Genomic DNA, 19904 nt, shown 5'->3' with positions numbered 1-19904 from the left:
CGGGACATGGATGCTTTCCGACCTATTTGAAGCGTTTTAGTTACGAGGAAACTGAGACATGTGAAAGGGCATGAGAAAGACGCCAAACACATCTTATTTAAATGTGGACGGTTCCTAGAGGAGAGGCGGCGACAAGAAGAGGCGTCGACTAGAAGAGACAGACAGCATAGTCAACGCCATGCTGGAATCGGAGGTAGCTTGGGAACTAATAAGCACCTTCGCGGCCACAGTCATGACGGAGCTCCGCAGAGTCGAGCGTATAAGAAGACGAGCTGTCCCAGACTAAAGTAGCGCATAATGCTTCCGAAGCAAGGCTTTACGGCCGTCGCCCAAGCATCGCGCGCTATCCTAGGCACCACCCATCTTGTATATAGCTATCAATAAATAATTTTGATTATAAACGAATATTAAACAAGTAAGAAGGCACAAGTCGAGACTGCTCGACTAGGAGATATCCTGAACTCTCCATCTGATATTCTAATAGCGCTTGGGCTGCGCTGCAATGCATTGCAATGTGGGCAATATTATACGAATTTATTTGTTGAATAATTTAATTTTTAGACGTACAATTTTAATTAAACTTTCAGAACGTAATTATAATATTCAAATGTATATATTCCAAAGCACAAGTCTAATATTTTAAATGCATTTTTTACAAATTTTGGGCATGCATGCCAAATTTCAGCTTTCTAGCTTCTATATCTTCTGAGATCGACGCACTCATATGGACGGACGGACAGACAGACGGACAGAGCTATATCGACTCAGATCGTCGTTCTGATCAAGAATATATAGGTACTTTATGGGGTCGCCGATGATTCCTTCTGCCCGTTACATACTTTTTCACAAAACCATTATAGCTTGATTTCCCATTTTCAACGAGTTCAAGGTATAAAATGCGAAAATTCGTAGAGAAAATACCTAGACTTAAGTCCATTTCACAAAACCAATATACTCATTTTACTTTCGTAAATGAGCATCAAAACTACTGTCCGGTCACAGACAATATCGCAATAGGTTGAATCAGATATTTTTATACCCTGAACCCATTGAAAGAGAGACTTGTGGTTTTTAATGTATTATTATGATGATTATTATGATTATGATTACGTTCTGAAAGTTTCAGTAAGATTGTCCGTTTACAAAAGAAATCAGTTATTATTACTATTATTCGCTGCTAACTGCGCTACGTACGTATGGATGCATGTATATGTGCATAAAGAAATGCAGCATGATTAAAATATCAGTTTGGAGGGTTCAGGGTATCTCCTTGTCGAACAGTTTCGACTAGAGCCTTCTTCCTTGTTAAATTGTGAAATTTGTTTTGATTATTTAAAAAATTACATATAAGCTTTATGTGATTATTTCATAAATCTAGAATGCCTAAAGTTTACTTTCAAAATTTCTCGAAATTTTAGTTGCACTCTATTTTATGATAATAGTCGCTATATAGATGGCCAAAGAAGTAGCTGCAGAGGAAACTGCAGATTTTGAGACGGCAATTTCAGCATGTGGCTTCGGTGTATTTAATATTATAATTGTTTTCTGCGCGCTCCCCTGCCTAACATCAATGGTATTCTCCGCCTCAGTAATATCTTATGTGATGCCAACGGCTGAGTGTAACCTAAACCTCAGCGTAATGGACATGGGAATGTTGAATGCAATGACCTATTCAGGTAAATAATATCAAATAGATATTGGGTAGATAAAGGAACTAATTGAATTTTCTAGGCATGATTTTATCAGCCATACCATGGGGCTTTGTATCGGACACACTTGGTCGTCGCCCTGTTCTAATCTATGGCGGTTTCATTGACGGTATATTTGTCCTCTGCTCGGCCCTTAGTCAAAATTCAGTTCAATTGATGATATTTAAATTCTTCGATGGACTAGTGTGGGTATCAGGGTAGTCCTATATGCTGTCCATGGCCCAACTATATCAACTACCTTCCTGCAGTATCTGTGGCCCTTTTGCGGTTGTCATCAGCTATCTGGCCGAGTTCCATGGCCAGAAGCACAGGCACTATATAATGTTCTTTATCGGCTTATGTGTTTCCGTTGCGGCAATAATATTGCCATTACTGGCATACTTAATATTGCCACGGCACATCTTTTTTAAATTGGGATCCATGAAGTGTAAGTGGAGTTCTCATACTTGCTGTCTGCTTTCCCCGAAGGTGTTGTGCTCATAATTTTCCTTTTCAGTTCACACATGGCAGGTATTTTTGGCTATTTTGGCACTGCCAACTTTTTTAAGTGGTATTCTGCATATCTTTCTGCCGGAAAGTCCCAAGTTCCTTATGGCCCATGGCTACTACAGCAAAGCGTTAGAATGTTTTCAACGTATTTACGCAATGAACAACCGCACAAGTCGCGAAGCTTATCCGGTAAGTTATCGGTTCATCTGTAATTGAACGATCTTATTCTGATAAAGACAATTCAGATAAAAAGTGTGAGGGATGTCAAGCCAGAGCAAATGGAAGAAAATCACTTATCGGTGATGCAGAGGTGGCGCAAGGCAAAGTTTATATTTTGCGAAGGACTAAAGCAGCTCAAAGCAATGTGCAAATGCCCTTATCTGGGAGTGTCCATTCACGTTTATCTGCTGCACTTCTGTCAAATTATGTGGTAAATAAAAACAATCATTTTTTGACATTTACTCTTTACTTCCGCATACATTACCTACAAATTATTATATAAGCACTTTTTTTAAAGTCTGGTAAATTTAATCGAATCCTTTCATTCCAATACACTTTGTATTCGAGCGTTTATATTCGTAGCTTAGCACGTTACACTGAGCAAGAACATGCAAAAATATATTTAAAAAAAGATATCTATCAAAAATGCTGATTAAAATAATAATTATTCAAACTATTAACAAAACTGGTTAAGGATATTTTGAATGTTAAACGTTTGAGCTGAAGAAATTCGAATAAACTATTAATCAGGAATTAGTTTAATATAATAAGATGTTAATTATTTATTATAAATATTTAATCGGTTATAGCATAGAAACTATTAATTTATAATCTATTAATATCTTATGCATATTCTCTCGTTCTCTATCTCTACATACATTCACTAATCCTGGTAGTGTGAACTCTATTCGTTTGTGGATGCCAAAAATCTTCGCCACCATGCACGCCTTCGAGGTGAGAGGATATGCGGATAGGAGCATGTGCGCAGTCCTCAACCACAATTCCGAAATGAACTTCACAAAAGAGCAGAAAAGTCAGGAATGCGACATAGTAGGTAGGCGATCTGGAGGCCCAAAATTTCAAACATTAAAATAATGCACCCGATCATACAGCATCAACAACCAGGATCCTACACTGACAATATTATAGTTTCTGCCATTGGTCTACTAGGATTTTTACTTGTTTTTCCCCTGCTGAGCCTTCAAGCATTTGCCAGCCACATGCTCAGTAAGTTTAGCTCTATTTTAGCATTGACTTATAACACTTACCAGTTTTATTTTTATATTTTTTTTTTTTTAGAGATCAGTCTGTTTATAGCAACAATCCTCGTCGGTGGGCTTTACTTTACCAACTCGAGCCTCTCGATGCTACTTATCTCTGCATTCTATTTAATGGTCATGGGGATCTGTGCGTCCACTATTATAAGTATGACTGTGGTATATTTTCCTACTTTGGTAAGGTACGTATGTATGTCGAAAAGTCGAATATGAATGAGTAACACAGAGTCGACTTTGCCTCATTCCTTGTACGGGAGATGTGATTTAAATTTTTGCAGTTTTTTATACCCTGAACCTATTGAAAATGGGAAATCAAAGTGTAATGGTTTTGTTGAAATGTATGTATATAGTATATGTATTCTTGATTAGGGCAATGAGCTGAGTCGATATCCGTCCATCTGTCTGTCCGTCCATCCGTATGAGTGCGTCGATCTTAGAAGATATAAGAGCTGAAATTTTGCATGCATACTTGTGTATAGCATACGCAGTGCATGTTTATCATATTTTTTCGATAACTAACCCGATACTTTTTTAATCGACAGTAATCGATTAGTCTATTTCGTTTTTTCTTCATAAAATGAACAGTTTTACCCTGAACCCATTGAAAACGGAAAATCAGGGTATAATGGTTTTGTTAAAATGTATATAACAGGAAGAAGGACGCGTGGCAGACTTCACAAAGTATATATATTCTTGATCAGGACGACGAGCTGAGTCGATTTGGCCCTGTCCGTCTGTCTGTCTGTCTGTTTGAACGCGTCGATCTCAGAAGTTATAAGAGATAGAGACTTCAATTTTTTTTAATGTCCGTATATATATCGCGCATATCGTGTTTATCACCAAAAATCGATAACTCATCTCGTTATTTTGTTATCGATAACAAGAACCTTATCGAAAATCCGTTCTAAAATTATATCTCCTACATCTTTAAAGCTACAGTCTTCAAATTGAAAACATATATTAAGATGCATTTTATACATTTTTAGATTTTTTTTTTAAATTTACTTCCCCACCCCTATATCCACCCCTCACCATCATATTTGTAAAACGTGTATTTAAAATACTAGATACTTGTGCTTCGGTATATAAATACATTTGAACATTATGCTTACGTTCTGAAAGTTTCATTAAGATCATACGTCTAGAAATTAAATTATTCAACAACTAAATTCTCATAATATTGCCAACACTGCACTATTGGGAAAAATCCAAATTATCGGGTATTGAAAACTAAGCCAGATATTTTTATCCGTTTTTATACCCTGAACCCATTGAAAATGGGAAATCAGGGTATAATGTTTTTTGTGAAAAAGTATGTAAGAGGCAGAAGGAATCATCGCAGACCCCATAAAGTATATATATTCTTGATCAGCACGACGAGCTGAGTTGATATAGCCCTGTCCGTCTGTCTGTCCGTCCGTCCGTCTGTCCGTATGAGCGCCGAGATCTCAGAAGATATAAGAACTAGAGAGCTGAAATTTTGTGTGCATACTCGTGTATACCATACGCAGTACGAGTTTGCCTTATTTTTTCGATAACTCATCCGATAACTTTTTTATCGAGAATAATCGAAAAATTGATTTTGTTTTTTGAGCCTCATTAGAATACTATTAGACGTGGAGACTTCAGATTTACTGTGTATATACGTATGATGAATACAAACATTTTGTAATCAAAAGATTTTGGATACCACGGCCCCTTCGCCCCTAATTTGTAAAAAACTTATTTCAAGTCCTAGAATTTCATTAAGATCGTATGCTTACAAACGAAGTTATTCACCAAGTAAATTCTCGTACTATTGCTCACACTGCAGCGCAGCCCAAGCGCAGTCGCTGCTTACTGCGCAGTTAGCAGAGCGCGGGCGCGTGAGGGTGGATGCATGTAAGTGTATGTGTGCGTGCATAAAAGAAGTGCAGAATGATAAGAATATCAGCTTGGAGGGTTCAGGGTATCTCCTAGTCGAGCAGTCTCGACTAGAGTCTTCTTACTTGTTTTATTATGAATATGTATACCGTTAGAAAAATGTTTTAGAAAAATGGGCGTGTCACCGCCCCCAAAAAAATAATGAATTAAAATTTTTGATCCAAAAAAAATTTTTGTATAGAATTTTGCTAGTTAATACCTTAAAATAATAATTTTATTTGCAAACAATCGAGCTTTGAAAAATAGAAATTGATATTCAGATCAGCAAAAAATATTGATACGCGTCGCTCTATTACAAAAATCAGCGAAATTATGAATTCTGTTATGCCTTCATGCGCTTCTTCGTCAAAATACCTACAAGATGAACAGCATTATTCATTATCTGCCTCGAATGAACATTTATTTTATAAAAATTTGCTGTGAAATGCATTCAGTAGTAGTTGTCAGCTAGTTTTTTTTTTTTCATTTTTTGCATTTTTTCCATTTAGCATTTATACTTTGGCAAAAAAGCGGCTTTTGCTGTTGTATTATGATTAATAAGTTGAATCAATATTAATCTTATTTAGTTTTGCCTTAAAAAAAAATCATAATTACTGTTTCTTGGTTATAGTTGCCCTTTTCATTGAGCCAAACATCACAAAGTTCAGCCCGTAGTCGCTTGCTAAAAATTGATTTGCGCCAGTTGTTAGTAAAAGTGTAAATTGAGACAAAAGATAATATAATCACAATTAATGGCTCTACGACATACAATTGGTATTATTTTGATGCACCTTAATGCCTGTTTTATATGTCTTTGCAAAAATTGAATTTTATTTACAAGAAATGGCATTTGACAACAATTGATAATTTTACAAATAATTAATAGAAGAAGCTCAAACATCAAATATTATTTAAACCAACACATAGTAGACACCCTAATAATTCATATCCTTTTAAATTTCTCGAAAATTGTATCTTGTCTTTGAATAACGACAATTTGAAAATCGGCTACTAAAAAATGTAAGCTGAAGGCACGTGCTTTTCCAAAATAACACTTGCCTTTAACAACTGTTAAGCTTAACAGTGGACTGTTATTCAACATTTTGGGTACCGTACTTAAAAGTTTGGAGTTTTATTAAGATGTTCACTTAAAAAAAGAATACATTTTAATATTTCGAGAAAACGACTAAATACCCAAAAAATGGCAAAATTACCCATAGTGCACAGCAGCGCAGCTTAATCGCAGTCGCCGTATATGCGCGTGCGTGTGTGCGAACTATTATTGAAATATCAGTTGCTTGTAGGATTCAGGGGATTTCGTAGTCGAGCAGTCTCGACTAAAGCTTTCTTACTTGTTTTGTATATATATTTAATGGATACAAAGACTTTGTTTACATATTTTTTTACATTTTGGATACCATGCATTCACATCCCATAAACAATTTAGTAGCAAGGTTTAACTCTAATACTGAAGAAAATGCAGTTTTTCCCGATTTGCCACGCGCCTACGTGGTCAGTTCTTAGAACGAACTAACGGAACCGTAGCCTCTAATTTAGGATACTTACACTCAAAAAATGTGAAAATTACAGTGTATTCTTCGATATGCCACGCCCTTAAAGAGGCGTAAAAATTATGTTTGGGTCATCGATAGAGGAGGTTACTAGTTACTTAACTATCCAAATTTCTGGCTGGAGATATAAACTGTTGCGGTTCGCCACGCTCCCTGTGGGCGGACATACATTCATCTAAGCTTTTTGGTCCAAATATATACAAAATTTGAGATCTCCAGCATCAATAGTATTCAAAATATACCAGAATTTCCAAATCTCTATATCTTTAGGTCCGATTTGCCAGTTTGCTCAGATATAGCCAAATGTCACATAAACCAATTACGAATCACGCAAAATAAAGTTCTGAATATTAATTTTAAGCTTGCTTGGCATCATTCCACGATTGATTTACATTGTCGAGACAATACTGAATTGGTATATTAAATTATCGCGACTATCGAAAATTCATAACCAAGTGTCAGGAATCAACATATAAATGACTTGGCATAGTCTTGTAGTTTTTAGTGTTTAGTGTTTCATGGGGTTTTCTATTCAAGTAATTATGTTATCGCATATTCCATATGTCATGTATGTTAATAAATATCTTAGCATAAAAGGCCTATTTTCTTAGCCTAAACTCTTAAATTATTGTAAAATACAGTTTACAAAAATCTATAGTTATAACAAAGAGTGAAATAAATTAAAATTGGAATTGAAATCATTCAGTTGTTCGTCGATGTAAATAATAGTAAATAATATGACCAGTTCAAAAGTTATTTTTGCATTATGATTTGTATATTTGAATATACATTATATTTCGAAAACCAGCTCTAGCTTTTAATTATCTGGTGGTGGTGGGTCTTGCCTAGGGTAAACGCTGCCATCAATAACAGCATAGCAGCCCGATGCCAAGACAGCTAGCACAGCAGTGAGCAGAATCTGTGAATAAGAGACACCAATATAAGAATACTTTTAAGTGAGTAAACAAATTTTCTGCTTTACCAGTTTCATGTTGATTGTAGTTTTCTTTAAAACGAAGATATCATTCGGGCTTGGGCCTTCCACTTGATACCTTTTTTAAAGCATGACTACAACGAATCGAAATTGCTACACGTATCCATAATGTATCGATTTCACAAAATAAATTCGCATGACCTCTAGTCTGACACGGCCTAAACAAAAGAGATTAGTTATTTTCACTAGAACTAATTCATGGGGAGCACCACATTTACTGTATTTCCAGAAAATAATAGCAATATTCATATGAGTCAGAAATCTCATTTTGACATCTAGTCTGACACGGCAGAAACGTATTAGATTGGTTATTTGCACTAGAACTAATTCATGTAGAGCACAACATTTACTGCACTTTTAGAAAATAATTACAATATTTATTTGAGCCAGAAGTCTCTTTGTTAATTTATTGTGTGCAGGGCAAAGAGGCGAAGGATATCTAAGATAAATTTCAAAATCTAACGCCCTGAACGCATTGAAAATTGGATATCGAGGATAATGGTTTTATTAAAAGTATGTAACAGGCAAAGTATATATATTCTTGATCAAAGTGACGACCTGATTTCGTCCGTCCGTTCGTATGTATGAACGCATCAATCTCAGAAGATATAAGACCTAGAGAACTGAAATATCGCATATAGAATTTTTATCCAACAAGTAAAAAAGCAGTAGTCGAGACTGCTCGACTACGAGATCCCTTGAACCCTTCGAGCAACTGATATTTCAATAATAATTCGCACATACACACGCACACACACACACGCATGTACAGGCGATTGCGCTTGGGTTGCGCTGCAGTGTTGGCAATATTATGAGAACTAATTTGTTGATAATTTAATTTCTAGACGTACGATCGTAATGAAACTTTTAGAACGTAATCGTAATGTATGTGTATATCGAAGCACAAGGCTCTAGTATTTGATATACGACTTTTACAAAGATTATGGTGAGAGGGTGGATATAGGGGTGGAAGGTAAATTTTAAGAAAAACCGAAATTGTATAAAATGCGTCTTAAAATATATTTAAAATTTTGACACTCTACCTTTAAAAATGTGAGAGATATAATTTTATAAGTGATTTTCGATAAAGTTTTTATCGATAAAAAGTATCGGAATGAGTTATCGTTTTTTAGTGATAAACTCGATATGCGCGCGATATATACGGACATTTAAAAAAAAGTTGAAGTCTCTAGCTCTTATATCTTCTAAGATCGACGCGTTCATACATACGGACGGACGGACGGACGGACAGACACACAGACGGACAGGGCCAAATCGACTCAGTTTGTCGCCCTGATCAAGAATATATATACTTTGTGAGGTCTGCCACGCTTCCTTCTGCCTGTTACATACATTTCAACAAAACCATTATACCCTGATTTCCCATTTTCAATGGGTTCAGGGTATACAAATCGATAAGTACTTTCGATATTTTGTAATTAAGTAAAACCTTATCGAAATTAGTTATTTAATGTGTCGGAAGCTTTTATTTCTTAACATAAAGTTCGCTTTAAGTTCTTCCACAAGTCCAAATTCATCTCTGCTGATCTCTTCTATCTTCTTCTGCTATTATTCAGTATGGCACTCACTCTAAGTATCGACAGCCTCAGCCATCGATATGGTTAACTATCGATAGATACATATGTATCCATCCCCTCGCTATATATTTTTAAAAGCCGTATTTCAAATACTAGAGACATGTGCTTTGCAAATACACGCATTTTAATAATATAATCATAATCTAGGAGTTTCATGAAGAAAGTCTATCCACAAGAAAAGTTATAAACATTTAAGTTATCATAGTAAACCCACATTGCAGCCCAGCAGAATTATTGAACTTTCAATTCTTCGAAGGGTCCAGGGGATTTCATAGTCGAACAGTCTCGACTAGAGCTTTCTTACTTGATTAATTATTTGTAGTCCATATACTAAATACACTATCTTTTTATTGCCATTTGTAGAACAATGGTTCTGTTGTTAATTATGACATTCGGACGTTTGGGTTCGGTTGCTGGTAATATATTACTACCATTATTTATCAAAATCAACTGTTGGGCACCTTTTGTTTGGCTTTCTTTTCTAATGCTACGTAAGTAAAAAATATATATATTTTTACGCAAATCCGTTAATATTCTTTAATGTTGTATTTTTTATAGTATCATTTGTAATGTCCTTGTTCCTGAAAGTTAATATTAAACAGGCACTTAACTGACGACAATTCGTTAATAAAATTTAGTAATAAATACTATTTATTTAAAAATCTATTGTCAAATATAGAAAATATGCCAAATAGACATTTTGCATTATTCTTTGGGGGACCAGATTTTTGTATTTATATGTGTTGGGCCAAATTCACTCATCTTTATTATTTAGCTTGAATTTTATAACTATATTTTTATATTTGGGTTCACCCTAAGTACTTGCTTCTCTTGCATTGTAAAACTCTCATTACTTGTATTAATTCGCTTAGCTCTAAGCAAGCTGCTCTTGCTCATACGTTTGTACTTTAATCTATATCAAGAACTCTGCGAATAAACGTTGCACCTACGATGCGCTGAATTTAATATATGGCTCATTTGTTTAGTTAGAACAGCACCCCATACTCTGAAACTCATGTTAGACAGAAAAACGCTTCTGATCTTACATTTTGGCGCCCAACGTGGGGCCCTGCTGTTCAAATTTCCGTGCACGTATTTAGAGTTATAATTTGGCTTATGTATAGACATATTCTGCATACATACATCTGTACATAAGAGGGAATGTTTCAGCATACAAGTTTTTAGTTGTGCTTGCCTTGCTGTTCGCACCGGTCATTCGCTTTGGTTGACTTCGCTGTCGCTCTGTGACCCCCGCCGTCGCATCACCGAGTCATCTTCTTCGTTTCGTCAATCTCTCGCAGCAACAGCAGCTTCTGCTTGCAATCTTCGTCACATCGCTGGCCCTACGATCCCCCCGCGATCGCAGCAGCACATATACATATACATATACAATTCACCGCTGGAATTACTCTTCTCACTTGATATTATATGATATTATTGAGTGAAACTCATCGCCGAATTTCTGCAAGCTCAGTTGAGTGGAATTTGTCTCTTGCATTATTCGTCGCTCTTATATTCATCACGCAACATTAGCTCAGTTGAGTGAAATTTGTCACTTGCATTTTTCTTCGCGCTAATAAATATTTTGTGCGATTTGGGTTTAACTCTGGTAGTGAATTTGATCATCGTTATTTAAATAAACCCATAAAGTTGTTGATCGAATAATGTCTCTGGAGAGCCTTAAAACACAGCGTGCGAATACTCGCCGCAATATTAGCCGCATCCGCAATGTTGTCGATCCCAAACTAAGAGAAGGAATATCCGCACCAATTCAAGCTGAATTAAAATGTCGCTTGGAGATTTTTGAAGCTTATTTTAAGCAAGCAATGGTATTGCAGACTCAAATTGAAAGGAATGTCCGACCGATTTATGAAGACTTAAATCACATGAGTTTGATCCACTCACCAAGGCTTGACGAACCACATAATTACATCCCACATCACTGCGTCTTCAAGCCAACTAGCACTTCAACGAAGCTCAGAGTTGTCTTCGATGCCTCAAATCGAACTTCGTCGCAACGATCACTCAATGATTTACTAATGGTTGGACCGACTATTCAGACGGATCTATGTATATACGCTTCTGCTACGCTTTCGAACGTATTGTGAAAATGTTCAGGCAAGTATTGGTGGACTATAGCGACCGCAAGTTCCAATACATTCTTTGGAGAGAGTCAGCAGACAAACCACTACGGACATATGCACTAAACACAGTCACATACGGTACTGCCACAGCACCATATCTCGCCATGCGCAGTATGAAATATTTGGCGGATCTACACATGCAAACTCACAAATTGGGATCACAAGCTATAAATTCATCATTCTACGTAGATGACTTTCCTTGTGGGCACGATCAAAGATTTGAATCTAGAAGATGGCTCAGTTACAAGCACATTGGGCTTAGCTTGGAATCAACGTCTGGACGTGTTGCTATTTGCCTTTCGACCCAAATGCTCCATTGATGCAATCACCAAGAGGACAATTTTATCTGTGGCATCTTCACTTTTTGATCCATTGGGATTGGTAGCGCCAGTCATTGTGGCAGCAAAGATCATCCTACAGGAGCTGTGGATACTCAAATTGCAATGGGATGAGAGTGTGCCGCAAACACTTTACCTAGCTTGGAAATCGTTTGCTGCATCACTGACTTCACTGGAGTCGCTGACAATACCTCGATTCTGTGTGCAGCCGAACACCAAGGAGTTGCAGTTGCATGGATTTTGTGACGCCTCAATACGTGCATACGGATGCTGCATTTACGCACGCACAGTTTCAGCGGACGGCAAGGTTCAAGTTCACCTGATCACGTCAAAGTGCAGAGTCGACCAACTTAACAGTTTCGAGCTGTAGAAAAATTTGTTCTACATGTCTCATCTATGTGTTGTCTGGTCAGTGCTATTGCCCACACTGCAGCGCAGCCCAAGCTCAGTTGCTGCTTACTGCGCAGTTAGCAGAGCGCGGGCTTATGCATGCGTGTGGATGCATGTGTATGTGTGTGTACATAAAAGAAGTGCAGAATGGAGCGTTCTGGGTATCTTCTAGTCGAGCAGTCTCGACTAGAGCCTTTTTACTTGTTATATTTGTAAAAGCTCACAAATTGGATTGAAGTATATAGACTTTTTTCTGTGATGGGGTTTTCAACAAAAAGATTCATTAATGAATAGCTGATTTACCAGTTTCATAAATACTAATAATAATTTATTATCCAGTCGGCTGCACGCGACCAAAACTCTTTTAATTATTTTCATTTGTCTTCAATTAAAGAGCACATGCAAACATGAATTCCGATTACGCTTGATTTAATATTAATGTACTGATAAGAGAGTGGAAGGGTCTTGTCTTTTGTCACAGTTTTTCTGGAAGTGATAGAGTGAGTAAAATCAATAAAGACCTATGCTCAGTGCCATTAAATGGAAGTGTAATATTAAGTTCAACTTATTTTACAAATTTTTAAAATTCATCTAAGATTTAAACCTATGAGAGGAAGATGAGGACAAAAGAATTAAAAAGGCTCTAGTCGAAACTGCTCGACTAAGAGATACCCTGAACCCTCCAAGCTGATATTCTAATCATTCTGCGCGATCTGCTAACTTCGCAGCATGCAGCGACTGCGCTTGGGCTGCTCTGCAGTGTGGGCAATATTATGAGAATTTACTTGCTGAATAATTTAATTTCTAGACGTACAATCTTAATCATTTGAAAATGTGTCTACATTAAAAAGCACAAATCTCTAGTACTTGAAATACGCCTTTTGCAAAGGTGAGGGTGGGGGTGGATATAGAGATGGGGTTTTAATTTTAACAAAAATCGAAATTGTATAAGATGCATCTAACTATATATGTAAAGTTTGGAGAGTCTAACTTTAAAGATATAGGAGATATAAATATTTCACTGATTTTCAATAAAGTCCTTCATCGATAGAAAAATAACGGAATGGGTTATCGATTTTTAGAGATAAACTCGATATCCACGCTGTATATACGGTCATTCAAAAAAAGTTCAAGTCTCTAGCTCTTATAACTTCTGAGATCTGGGCGGACGGACGGACGGATAGACAGACGGACAGGGCTATATCGACTCAGTTTGTCGTGCTGATCAAGAATATATATACTGTATGGGGTCTGCGATGATTCCTTCAGCCTGTTACATACTTTTAACAAAACCATTATATCCTGATTTCCCATTTTCAATGGGTTCAGGATATACCACGCGCATATCGAGTGTTTCTTTAAAAAACGAGAGCTATTCCCGAAATACCTGATTATTATCATGACCTGAAGGTTTCATTATTTAGCCATTAAGTTTCCATAGTAAATTTCCAATGCGTGTTTATGTTTTTCTGTGCGTCAGAAGGACGCGAAGAATTATTCTAAAATAACAATTCTTCGAAGGTTTCAGAGGATTTCGTTAATGTGGCCGACTAGCAGTCTCGACTAGAGCTTTCTTACTTGTTATCAATTCGGTTCGGTAGTATCTGGTCGAGTACTGTTGACTAGAGTTCTCTTGCTTGTTTAAATCTCTGTTGGATCAACCCAACAGACCAATGGTGACCAATGGTCACGTGATGTATAGTTTAAGTTGACCACTAATTTTTTACAAACCCCATGGTCATAACAAAGACATACATATAATTCTGTTAGGGTGAATTGAAAAAATGAATCGTCTTAAATAAGAGAATAGGAGTTTTAAAATGAGTTCAGGATCAGAATCGGCTATTCTTAAAAAAAAGTCTTACGGTTTCAAGCTGGACAAATTAAAAACTAATTTTTAAAACCAGTGTGAGTACCCACAGTAAATAATATGACCAGTTCAAAAGTTGTTTCTGTATTATGATTTGTATATTTGAATATACATTATATTTCGAAAACCAGTTCTAGATTTTATTTATATGGTGTTGGTGGTGGTAGATCTTGCCTAGGAAAAGGGCCACCAGGGCCAGTAACAAAAGCATAGCAGCCCGATGCCAAAACAGCTAGCACAGCAGTGAGCAGAATCTGTGAATAAGAGACACCAATATAAGAATACTTTTAAGTGAGTAAACAAGTTTTCTGCTTTACCAGTTTCATGTTGATTGTAGTTTTCTTTAAAACGAAGATATCATTCGGGCTTGGGCCTTCCATTTTATACCTTTTTTAAAGCATGACTGCAACGAATCGAAATTGCTACACTTATCGATATTGTATCGATTTCACAAAATAAATTTGCTTGACACGGCCTGACACTGCCGAAACATGTGGAGCACCACATTTACTGTACTTCCAGAAAATAATAGCAATATTCATATAAATCAGAAATCTCATTTTGCTAATTTGAATGTTAAAACAGATTTCCTTTTTTATCGATAAAATCTAAAATTGACAATAGCTTAGTCTCTTAAATATAATTTAAATACTTTTAGAGCTGTGTGCATGCAGGCACTTTGTACAAGAAGCATAGTGTTCGTGCGCCCATGTGCTGGTTGTTATATAATCCTAAAATGATTGTAATATCGGGTTTTATACCCTGAACCCATTGAAAATGGGAAATCAGGGTATAATGGTTTTGTTGAAATGTATGTAACAGGCAGAAGGAGGCGTGGCAGACCCCACAAAGTGTATATATTCTTGATCCGCACAACGAGCTGAGTCGATTTGGCCCTGTCCGTCTGTCTGTCTGTCCGTCCGTCCGTCCGTCCGTCCGTCCGTCTGTCCGTATGTATGAACGCGTCGATCTCAGAAGATATAAGAGCTAGAGACCTCAATTTTTTTTTAAAATGTCCGTATATATCGCGCGCATATCGAGTTTATCACTAAAAAACGATAACTCATTCCGATACTTTTTTATCGATAAAAAACCTTATCGAAGATCACTTAAAAAATGATATCTCCTACATCTTTCAAGCTAGAGTCTCCAAATTTAAAATGTATATAAAGATGTATTTTATACAATTTCGATTTTTGTTAAAATTTACCCCCCACCCCTAAATCCACCCCCTCACCCTCATCTTTGTAAAAGTCGTATATCAAATACTAGAGACTTGTGCTTCGGTATACACATACATCATACATCATGATTACGTTCTGAAAGTTTCATTACGATCGTACGTCTAGAAATTAAATTATTCAACAAATAAGTTCTCATAATATTGCCAACACTGCAGCGCAACCTAAGCGCAATCGCCTGTATATGCGTGTGTGTGTGCGTGTGTTTGTTTGTATGCGTGTGTGTGTGCGTGTGTATGTGTGAATTATTATTGAAATATCAGTTGCTCGAAGGGTTCAGGGGATCTCGTAGTCGAGCAGTCTCGACTAGAGCTTTCTTACTTGTTATACCCTGAACCCATTGAAAATGGGAAATCAGGGTATAATGGTTTTGTTAAAAGTATGTAACAGGCAGAAGGAGGCGTGGCAGACCCCACAAAGTATATATATTCTTGATCAGGGCGACGAGCTGAGTCAATTTGGCCCTGTCCGTCTGTCTGTCTGTCCGTCCGTCTGTCCGTATGTATGAACGCGTCGATCTCAGAAGATATATGAGCTAGAGACTTCAACTTTTTTTTAAAATGTCCGTATATATCACGCGCATATCGAGTTTATCACTAAAAAACGATAACTTATTCCGATATTTTTTTATCGATAAAAAACCTTACCGAATGTCAGTTAATAAATTATATCTCCTACATCATTATAGCTAGAGTGTCCAAATTTTAAATATATATTAAGACGTATTTAATACAATTTCGGTTTTTGTTAAAATTTACCCCCCGCCTCTATATCCACCCCCTCATCCTCATCTTTGGAGAAGTCGTATATCAAATACTAGAGACTTGAGCTTCGGTATACACATACGTTTATACATTATGATTACGTTCTGAAAGTTTAATTACGATCGTACGTCTAGAATTTAAATTATTCCAGAAATAAGTTCTCATAATATCGCCAACAATGCAGCGCAACCCAAACGCAATCGCCTGTATATGCGTGTGTGTGTGTGTGTGTGTGTGTGTGTGTGTGTGTTTGTTTGTATGCGTGTGTGTGTGCTCAGTTGCTCGAAGGGTTCAGGGGATCCCGTAGTCGAGCAGTCTCGACTAGAGCTTTCTTACTTGTTTTAGTTCTTTTCTTTATGTTTCGCAGTTTTTCTTTTCTATGCAAATACTACTATATTTTAAAATTTCTATGTCATTAGTATATGGTTTTCACGTTTTCAGATATTTTCTTTTACGCACTAAAGTTTCTTTTATTTTGTTGTTTTTTTTTCTCGGTTATTTTCTTTTGATGCTGCCCTTCCTCTCCCCCGTCGCTTAGGCGTTATGCTGCTCTGCCGGCTTTTCGTACCCTAACCTCCGCTCTTCACGGAGCCCCTTGCTGGTGTGAAGTTAGGGTATCTAATAAGAGGAAAAAATGGACAAAAGTCCACTGATATATATGTATATATATATATGTATAAATGTATATATGTGTAACATATATTTTGAGACCGGCATCTGCGCGCTGCCAATGCAATTAAATCTAATGCAAAACAAGTAAGAAAGCTCTAGTCGAGACAGCTCGACTACGAGATCCCCTGAACCCTACAACTGATATTTCAATAATAATTAGCAAACACACACGCACACACACACACACACGCATACAAACAAACACACGCACACACACGCATACAAACAAACACACGCACACACACGCATACAAACAAACACACGCATATACACACACTCACATATACAGGCGATTGCGCTTGGGTTGCGCTGCAGTGTTGGCAATATAATGACAACTTATTTGTTGAATAATTTAATTTCTAGACGTACGATCGTAATGAAACTTTCAGAACGTAATCATAATTAAAATGTATGTGTATACCGAAGGACAAGTCTCTAGTATTTGATATACGACTTTTACAAAGATGAGGGTGAGGGGGTGGATTTAGGGATGTGGGGTAAATTTTAACAAAACCCGAAATTGTATAAAATACATCTTTATATACATTTTAAATTTGGAGACTATAGCTTGAAAGATGTAGGAGATATAATTTTTTTAGTGATCTTCGATAAGTTTTTTTATCGTTAAAAAATTATCGGAATGAGTTATCGTTTTTTAGTGATAAACTTGATATGCGCGCGATATATACGAACATTTAAAAAAAAAGTTGAAGTCTCTAGCTCTTATATCTTCTGAGATCGACGCGTTCATACATACGGACAGACGGACGGACGGACGGACGGACGGACGGACGGACAGACAGACAGACGGACAGGGCCAAATCGACTCAGCTCGTCGTGCTGATCAAGAATATATATACTTTGTGGGGTCTGCCACGCCTCCTTCTGCCAGTTACATACATTTCAACAAAACCATTATACCCTGATTTCCCATTTTCAATGGGTTCAGGGTATAACAAGTAAGAAAGCTCTAGTCGAGACTGCTCGACTACGAGATCCCCTGAACCCTACAAGCAACTGATATTTCAAAAATAATTAGCAAACACACACGCACACACACACGCATACAAACAAACACACGTACACACATACACATGCAAACAAACAGACGCATACACACACACTCACATATACAGGCGATTGCGCTTTGGTTGCGCTGCAGTGTTGGCAATATTAGGAGAACTTATTTGTTGAATAATTTAATTTCTAGACGTACGATCGTAATGAAACTTTCAGAACGTATTCATAATGTTAAAATGTATGTGTATACCGAAGCACAAGTCTCTAGTATTTGATATACGACTTTTACAAAGATGAGGGTGAGGGGGTGGATTTAGGGGTGGGGGGTAAATTTTAACAAAAACCGAAATTGTATAAAATTCATCTTAATATACATTTTAAATTTGGTGACTCTAGCTTGAAAGATGTAGGAGATATAATTATTTAAGTGATCTTCGATAAGGTTTTTTATCGATAAAAAAATATCGGAATGAGTTATCGTTTTTTAGTGATAAACTCGATCTGCGCGTGATATATACGGACATTTTAAAAAAAAGTTGAAGTCTCTAGCTCTTATATCTTCTGAAATCGACGCGTTCATACATACGGACGGACGGACGGACGGACGGACGGACGGACGGACGGACGGACGGACAGACAGACGGACAGGGCCAAATCGACTCAGCTTGTCGTCCTGATCAAGAATATATATACTTTGTGGGGTCTGCCACGCCTCCTTCTGCCTGTTACATACTTTTAACAAAACCATTATACCCTGATTTCCCATTTTCAATGGGTTCAGGGTATAAAAACAAACGCGATCGCTTGCACTTTTAATCTTTGTATGCGTGGGTTTTATTTTGTCAAACAAAAAAAAAATTTTTTTTTTGGTTTAATTATATAAGAGTATACTTTTAAATTTTTCAGCACAATCTAATTTTGACCTGCTGATCTCGTGATACCGGAAAAAGAACTATTTGACCCATGTGGCTCTTTATATACCTGCACATTCCAGTTTGCGCTCTTCCTCTTCTTGGAAAGTCAGAAGCGAAGATGGGTGCAATTTACCAGCTGTGTCCCAAGCTTTAAAGGTTCTTGCAAAAGCTTGCTCTCGCAATGTGAGCTTTTGCAAGATCAGCTGGTATTGCAGTGCAGGCGACAAACTTGTCGCGAATGATATGCACTGCAATTATTTATTGTCAGTACCTTTATTCTTTGACCATTACAATTTTGTAATCAACAGATTTTGGATACCTCGCTCGTTTCGCCCCCAATTTGTAAAAAGTACTAGAAACTTGTGCTTTGGAATGTACACACATTTATAATTACGCCCTGAAATTTTCATTAAGATCGTATGTCTACAAAAGAAGTTATTCACCAAGTAAATTCTCATACTATTGCCCACACTGCAGCGCAGTGTGCGTCCATAAAAGTAGTGCAGAATGATAAGAATATCAGCTTGGAGGGTTCAGGGTATCTCCTAGTCGAGCAGTCTCGACTAGAGTCTTCTTATTTTATATGTTTATGACATACATACATTTGCTATGTACGGCCTATGATACGCACACACACACACACTCGCACCCATCCAGACACACTTACATATCCTATCCAGGCCTAACACATTTGCTATTTGGTTTATATTCATGATGTTTCCAACATGCTTATTATGTAAAATTTATGCGCAATGGTTGTTCTGGTGTTAATGTTATAGCTAAAACCTACACACGCACACACATGCAAATACGTTACACATTTACCAAACAGATATTTGGCAGCATGTAAATTCTTTTTATGTTAATAATGATATTAAATATGTATTACAAACACAAGGATTAAATACAATGGTTGAACTATAAAAATATTATATATTTTTATAACTATTCATAGATTCCATGTTTTCTTTTTTTCGGATTTCATTTCTTATTTTCACATTCATTACCAAT

General features: G+C 36.8%; 1 protein-coding gene and 2 long non-coding RNA genes across 4 annotated transcripts in view; 1 reads left to right on the top strand and 2 right to left on the bottom strand.

Moving 5' to 3' along the window:
- Positions 1-1358: 1358 nt before the first annotated feature.
- On the top strand, positions 1359-10161 carry LOC108649967 (synaptic vesicle glycoprotein 2B). The gene is made up of 10 exons (XM_089265612.1): positions 1359-1676; positions 1732-1894; positions 1958-2136; positions 2206-2387; positions 2444-2628; positions 3095-3248; positions 3311-3425; positions 3498-3657; positions 9904-10031; positions 10099-10161. Exons 1-10 carry the CDS (start codon positions 1454-1456, stop codon positions 10152-10154), a joined length of 1545 nt encoding a protein of 514 aa, XP_089121738.1. The 5' UTR covers positions 1359-1453; the 3' UTR covers positions 10155-10161.
- LOC149092461 (uncharacterized) overlaps positions 7702-19904 on the bottom strand; it is a 46985-nt gene continuing 34782 nt past the window's right edge. The window contains exons 1-2 of one of the 2 annotated variants that reach the window (XR_016197671.1): positions 7931-8038; positions 7702-7867 (exon numbers count right to left, since the gene is read on the bottom strand). This is a non-coding gene — a long non-coding RNA (uncharacterized LOC149092461). Of the gene's footprint in view, positions 7868-7930; positions 8039-19904 lie in introns of those variants that run through there. The other variant, XR_016197670.1, reaches the window with a different exon arrangement.
- Positions 14359-14747, bottom strand: LOC149092462 (uncharacterized). The gene is made up of 2 exons (XR_016197673.1): positions 14600-14747; positions 14359-14536 (listed from the first exon to the last, which is right to left on the bottom strand). It is a non-coding gene; the product is annotated as an uncharacterized LOC149092462 (long non-coding RNA).

The sequence above is a fragment of the Drosophila navojoa genome, chromosome 2 (genome assembly GCF_054131105.1).
Source record: "Drosophila navojoa isolate 15081-1374.11 chromosome 2, UAZ_NAV_1.0, whole genome shotgun sequence".
NCBI classification, from domain to species: Eukaryota; Metazoa; Arthropoda; class Insecta; order Diptera; family Drosophilidae; genus Drosophila; species Drosophila navojoa.
Note: the sequence above shows the minus strand (reverse complement) of the source record. Positions and strands in the feature narration are given on the sequence as shown.